This window comes from Borostomias antarcticus (genome assembly GCF_949987555.1).
Source record: "Borostomias antarcticus genome assembly, chromosome: 12".
NCBI classification, from domain to species: domain Eukaryota; kingdom Metazoa; phylum Chordata; class Actinopteri; order Stomiiformes; family Stomiidae; genus Borostomias; species Borostomias antarcticus.
Window position 1 is genome coordinate 23326805 of NC_140245.1, and position 7500 is coordinate 23334304.

The 7500-nt window shown below is 43.5% G+C and overlaps 1 protein-coding gene across 1 annotated transcript in view; it reads right to left on the reverse strand.

Moving 5' to 3' along the window:
- pros1 (protein S) overlaps positions 1-5115 on the reverse strand; it is a 12969-nt gene extending 7854 nt beyond the window's left edge. Inside the window, exons 1-6 of the mRNA XM_084446713.1 lie at positions 4844-5115; positions 3840-3997; positions 3170-3194; positions 1529-1612; positions 869-991; positions 1-14 (exon numbers count right to left, since the gene is read on the reverse strand). The exon at positions 1-14 is cut by the window's left edge and continues 112 nt beyond it. Of these exons, the coding sequence (XP_084302839.1) occupies positions 1-14; positions 869-991; positions 1529-1612; positions 3170-3194; positions 3840-3997; positions 4844-4922 (483 nt within the window). The 5' untranslated portion in view covers positions 4923-5115. The remainder of the gene's footprint in view (positions 15-868; positions 992-1528; positions 1613-3169; positions 3195-3839; positions 3998-4843) is intronic.
- Between the last annotated feature and the right edge of the window lie 2385 nt (positions 5116-7500).

Sequence of the window (7500 nt, forward strand, 5' to 3'; positions counted from 1 at the left end):
ACACTCGTCGATGTCTGCCCAACCAATCACACACGGCAGCAAAGACATCAATCGACCAATCGCATCGAACACGCCGTGACAATCAGATGGAGTGACCTATAAACTGATTGACGGGTTGAATCGAAAAGATCTAACAAGTCCAGTGTGAAGACCACCTGGTCAGATCATCATGTGTGATTACATGAAAACCTGATATAGATAGATAGATAGATAGATAGATAGATAGATAGATAGATAGATAGATAGATAGATAGATAGATAGATAGATAGATAGATAGATAGATAGATAGATAGATAGATAGATAGATAGATAGATAGATAGATAGATAGATATAGATAGATAGATAGATAGATAGATAGATAGATAGATACACAGACAGACAGACAGACAGACAGACAGACAGACAGACAGACAGACAGACAGACAGACAGACAGACAGACAGACAGACAGACAGACAGACAGACAGACAGACAGACAGACAGACAGACAGATAGACAGATAGATAGATAGATAGATAGATAGATAGATAGATAGATAGATAGATAGATAGATAGATAGATACCTGCAAATAGATAGATAGATAGATAGATAGATAGATAGATAGATAGATAGATAGATAGATAGATAGATAGATAGATAGATAGATAGATAGATAGATAGATATACCTGTAGATAGATAGATAGATAGATAGATAGATAGATAGATAGATAGATAGATAGACAGACAGATAGATACCTGTAGATAGATAGATAGATAGATAGATAGATAGATAGATAGATAGATAGATAGATAGATAGATAGATAGATAGACAGACAGACAGACAGATTGATAGACCTGAGGACCTCTAGGTGGCGCTATACCCACCCTTCTCGCACCGTGAGCCGGTCCAGCCAGGTTTACACACGCAGGTGAAGGCGGCCTGGCCGTCGACGCAGCGCTCCGACCCCTCTCTGCTGCACGGGAACGGCGAACACTGGTCACTGATCTCTGTGAGGCGACGCGCCACGGAAACAAAGAAAAACAAACACCACACACACACGCAACGTTCAAACAACGCGTACACAACGAACACAACATCGCACCAGATACAGTAATGCCAATCCGATGCCGTATTGATCGAGCGTTTCTACGGAATCATTTTTAAAATGCCCCACCCCAAACCTCACATGACACAGCAGCTGACCAATGAGTTTTCAAACTGAATTACGGTATAAAAACTCAAAGGAGAGGAGTCAAGGATGCATCTTTAGTGTAGAAACCCCACCGGGGAACAGAGAAGGATGCATCTTTAGTGTAGAAACTCCACCGGGGAAGAGAGGATGCATCTTAGTTTTGAAACCCCACCAGGGAAGAGAAGGATGCATCTTAGTTTTGAAATCCCACCAGGGAAGAGAAGGATGCATCTTAGTTTTGAAACCCCACCTTTCACACAGGATGGAGGGGAGGAGAGAAGGATGCATCTTAGTATTGAAACCCCACCCTTCACACGGAGAGAAAGATCCATGTTTAGTATAGAAACCCCACCTTTCACACAGGTCCTCAGGTCGGAGGGGACGCTGGAGTCGGAGTTGTGGTTGTTGATCCCCACACGGTGTGAGCCCAGACACACTGCAACACGGTGGTGGAGTTACAGAAACACACACAGAAGCCATCTTCCATACAACCTTGAAGATTCAAGATGTTTATTGTCTTGTGCATGGTTAGACAGTAGTTATACCACAATGAAATTCTTACTTTGCTTTGTCCTCCAATGCACACATCCTAAGTCTACTAAGTAATATTAATATAAAACAGCGCAATAGTAATAATAAAATAATGATAAAATAGCAATAAAAATAGCAATTACAAAAAATGTAAGGTGCAAAAATACTATACAATACAGTACTGCAATAGCAGCAGTATTACAGTAGCAGCAGTAGTGTGTGAGACCAGTAGTGTGTGAGACCAGTAGTGTGTGAGACTAGTAGTGTGTGAGACTAGTAGTGTGTGAGACCAGTAGTGTGTGAGACCAGTAGTGTGTGAGACCAGTAGTGTGTGAGACTAGTAGTGTGTGAGATCAGTAGTGTGTTAGAACAGTAGTGTGAGACCAGTAGTGTGTGAGACTAGTAGTGTGTGAGAACAGTAGTGTGTGAGACCAGTAGTGTGTGAGACTAGTAGTGTGTGAGACCAGTAGTGTGTGAGACCAGTAGTGTGTGAGACTAGTAGTGTGAGAACAGTAGTGTGTGAGACCAGTAGTGTGTGAGACTAGTAGTGTGAGAACAGTAGTGTGTGAGACTAGTAGTGTGTGAGACCAGTAGTGTGTGAGACTAGTAGTGTGTGAGAACAGTAGTGTGTGAGACCAGTAGTGTGTGAGACCAGTAGTGTGTGAGACTAGTAGTGTGTGAGACTAGTAGTGTGTGAGACCAGTAGTGTGTGAGACCAGTAGTGTGTGAGACTAGTAGTGTGTGAGAACAGTAGTGTGTGAGACCAGTAGTGTGTGAGACTAGTAGTGTGTGAGACCAGTAGTGTGTGAGACTAGTAGTGTGTGAGACTAGTAGTGTGTGAGCCCAGTAGTGTGTGAGACCAGTAGTGTGTGAGACCAGTAGTGTGTGAGACTAGTAGTGTGAGAGACCAGTAGTGTGTGAGACCAGTAGTGTGTGAGACCAGTAGTGTGTGAGACCAGTAGTGTGTGAGAACAGTAGTGTGTGAGACCAGTAGTGTGTGAGACCAGTAGTGTGTGAGACCAGTAGTGTGAGACCAGTAGTGTGTGAGACTAGTAGTGTGTGAGACTAGAAGTGTGTGAGACCAGTAGTGTGTGAGACCAGTAGTGTGTGAGACCAGTAGTGTGTGAGACTAGTAGTGTGTGAGACCAGTAGTGTGTGAGACCAGTAGTGTGTGAGACTAGTAGTGTGTGAGACCAGTAGTGTGTGAGACTAGTAGTGTGTGAGAACAGTAGTGTGTGAGACCAGTAGTGTGTGAGACTAGTAGTGTGTGAGACCAGTAGTGTGTGAGACTAGTAGTGTGTGAGACTAGTAGTGTGTGAGACCAGTAGTGTGTGAGACTAGTAGTGTGTGAGACCAGTAGTGTGTGAGACTAGTAGTGTGTGAGACCAGTAGTGTGTGAGACTAGTAGTGTGTGAGACCAGCAGTCCTTCACCACTACAGCTTCAGACAGCGAGACACTTACCAACATATCTGGGATAGAAGTAATCCTATAAATGAAAAGGAAACAGGTGGCATTGAACGTATTCATTACTCCCAGCATTCCCCAGTACCTGTAGCTACTTGTTTCATAGTCGTTAATGCCAATAGACCAGCCTACGTGAGCCAACCAATCAAACGCTCTGTTCATTTGGCCCTGGTTCACTTCATTCTTGCAGCCTTTTTGCACCAATCACAGCCCAAGTCTCTATCCTGGCAACACAATCCAGCTTTCCTCACACAGGTCACTGCTCTGCTGTCTACACACGCGCGCACACACACACACACACACACACACACACACACACACACACACACACACACACACACAAGCATGAGTCACCTGCAAAGCAGTTGATACGGTTCAGAGACCTTTATTCTGTCTCTCACACACATTCAGGGACAAACAAACAAACACACACACACACACACACACACACACAAACAAACACACACACAAGCACACACATACACACACACACACACACACTTTCAGGGACAAACAAACACACACACACACACACACACACACACACACGCACACACACACACAGTGTATGCTTGCATGGCCTACCCTACCCTCGGTCTATTACAGAGTTAGCATGTAGCCTGGTGCTCAGTCTCATCTCGTCAGGTCTGACTGCGAGGTCACTCACCGTCTCAGGGTAGTTCTCAAAGATCTCCCTGGCCTCCTCTTTGTTGCACAGCTCCTCGATGCACTCCCTCTCCAGGTTGCCCTTCTTGCTCTCCTCGAAGAGGGAGTTGGCTCGTCGGTGGCGGGTTAGGAACTGGGACGCCCTGCTCTGGGTTAAGACTGGGAAACGCACAAGACATCGTCTTTAATACATCACAACACTTTGATTCTCATGTTTTTCGGTCCCCCTCGAAAACAAGATGCTTCATCTCAAAGGGGTTTCCTTCAATAAAGTCACTTGTATATTTGTCTCCTGACATTGAGTGATTTAACAGTTGTAGGCTGATTATTATTACATTGTAGGCTTTTTACACGTTTGGTTACAAGCCTATGGTCCTAGAATGTCATGGTGTAACTAACCCTAACCCTAACCATTGTATTACACAGCGCAGTCTGAAGCTGTCTGGTCACTTTCAACTTCTCAGGAGTAGGCTAATGAAATGTATTCATGTTAAATGATTCGACCATAATGACAAATGATGTGGACCTACAGTAGCCTGTTGCTCCAGTGTTGATTGATGAATAATCTACTTCATGAAGTGGAAAAACGAACTGTAGATTATGGGGATTAACTGTCCATTGTGAAATGTCCTAATTTGCAAGGAATGAGCCCACCTCACTACCAGGTTAGGACGCCCAAATTTGGTCTGAACGCATCATGCGCTCATGGACTGAATTCAATGTTTCGATATTACAGGGATAGCCTACACAACTCGAAGAGAACATTATTAAGAAAGTAGTAGCCTATAGTAGTTTTAGCATCCGTAATATTAACCGGGTAGATCAGTTTAATCAGTTTCCATCAGTCTCAAAAGTTGTCAAGCAAAGTTAACGTAATGCATTTGGATGACCTAAATAAATGACCCAAAATAGCAATCACGGAAATCTTAATGCGTAAACAAAAGTTTTCCTTTCGCCTTTACGTTGCCCAATATGAGTTACAGCAAACATTTCATTTGGACTTACATCGATGGGCATCGCAGAGCACTGCGAGGAAGACGAGACAAGCCAAGGATTCCCCCAACGCCTTCTTCTCTCTCCACATGGTAAAGCCGTTCCGCTGAAGCAGGCCCGGGTTTAGTTGTGAGCGGATTTCAGGCTTGTGAGAAATCTTTATTCTTCCCGAAAATGTTTTCGCCTTTTGCGTTGGAGAGAGTTCTGGGCCGGGGCCAGACGCGGAGAGAGGGTGTCGACAGAGGGAGCGCTGTGCTCCCCAGTTCAGGCTGGAGTCCTGGACGCGCACACACTGCGCATACATTGCATACTGGAACTTTGAGTTGTGGCCATTGATTGCGATTACAGCAACACAGTAGGACTGCTCATGCAGAAAACACGAACCCACAGGCCCGCACATGCGAGTACGCAGCTCTCTCACCTACCCAGTCCCCCTGCCCCCCCGTTCCCCTGCCCCCAGAGACCTGGCTCATCCATGGCCTACATTATTCAATTTACAAATGTGCAAACAATCCCTTAGACAACAATCCCCTTTATAACGGACCAGACAGAAGCTGTCTGCTAATATATAGCTTATTTTACTCCCAACCAAACTGCAATGTATTGTTTTTTATTCATCCTTTCTTTACATTAAAATAATAGCTTCAATGTCAGCACATTCTTATTTAGAATGCTTTTTCCTCTGACATCTTCAGTATGACCTTCTATATTTAGCCTAGAACAATGGTGTCACTAAATATTAGCCCTTCTGGTAGGTAAACAATGAAACAACTGTAAACAAAGGACACATACACAAAATGTTTGCATTAATATGGCCTTCATTTAGTTATTCAGGGAAAAAAAACATTTTACCATTTTCACCATTCATTCAACAGATTTTCTGTACATGATATCAGTTTTTTTAATACTCTTAATATACAAAATACACTGCTCTCCCTTTATAAGAAGGTGTCTTTTTCTCAAAGAGGAATTTCCTGTAAAAGGTGTGGATATATTTACTACCTGATGATTTGATTGGCTAATCCTCAATCATCTGACCAATGTGGGTTGATGTTATTGCATGCTGAGGGTTCTTTTTTTCATATTGCATAAATCACTCGTTTGTGCGTTCAAGGAACGTGCTGTTTTGCTCTTATCCTTAATCAATCACCACAGAAACGTAACATTATTGAGCATAAAAAAATAAATAAAAAGAGACGTACTTTGGGATGGGTCACAGAAGGATTGGTTAGCTGGTTTACATTAAAACAATAATGTCCAACTGAACACTAAAACATGCAGTATTTAATTTACAACTTTGGAGGGAGGTAGAGGGTGACACCAAAACAGCCACCCTTACCACGCCCTCGTAACAGAAAGAATGGACTCTCATTAACAACACTTGCAAGGTCTCAGCAATGATGATACAGAATATAGAGATTTTAAGTGTTGGGGGAACATTGGCAGGGGTTCCTTCAAATGCACACAGATCCTCTACTAGGGGGGAAGATGTTTAAGATGATGTTCTTGTTGAGGCAGTGTGTCCACTACCCACAATCCATCTCTAGATCCTGTTGTCCAATAGGCAGTGTTTATATCCTGGCAGTTGGAACTGCCTGTTCTGTACTTGTTCCATTGGCAAGACAACCCTCAAAACGCACTTTCTCACTGCAAGTGTTAGTTGATTCACCCAACACACACAGGTGCACACGCACGCACACACACACACACACACACACACACACACACACACACACACACACACACACACACACACACACACACACACGCATATACACACTCACGCTCGCACATTGAAGACACAGTTCTTAGACCTGTTCTGAAAAGTAAAGAGTACTCATAACAGCAAGACAAAGATCAAAAACACGGTTCGCTTATTGAGAGGGTTTCATGACTGTATAATGTACATTATGCACACAATGCATTTGTGTGTGTGTGTGTGGCATTGACATGATCACCGATCTGTGTTTCAGAAACAGTAGTTGTTTTTGAGATCTCAGCATCAAAAATGATTCGTTTCAGGGACAGACAAAGCAGTGTAGAAAAAAATGATGTCTGGCACAGTTAGGGATACAGTATGGATGTGATTCTATGCTAGGACACATCGCTGATATAAGCTCTGTTCTGATGGTTTTGAATAAACCTGCCACTCACAAGCGCATGCGAAAGCCATTCATTGTTTCACCCGACATAATAGTGAGTAACAATGTCTATCGTACTGCACAGCATTGGCCTGAGAGCACCAGTGAGAACTACACTTCCCACAATGCAGTAGTACAATAACGTCTGTACCTTCATGAAAAGACCCCTTGGGGATCTGACCAATAAGATTCGCAAGAAACCTTGTATTGGGAGGAATGCATACAAATTGGGGGTTTTAAAAACACAGGGAGTGTGTTCCCGCTTAAAAGAGGTGAATCATGGGACACGTAGTTCCGAACACCATATAGACTAGAGCCAGGCTCTGCTTTTAAAACTACAAGTTTGAACAAAACATGATTATGATATGGAGGGGAAATGATGGTGAAGAATATGATGGGGGTCAGTTCATCTTCTACTGAAGGTCCTCGTGGTCGCTGTGTTGATCCACCACCATCATCATCACCATCACCAACTTTCCACAAGGGACGGGGAATACAACCCAACTACAGGACCGGCTGGTCAGACAA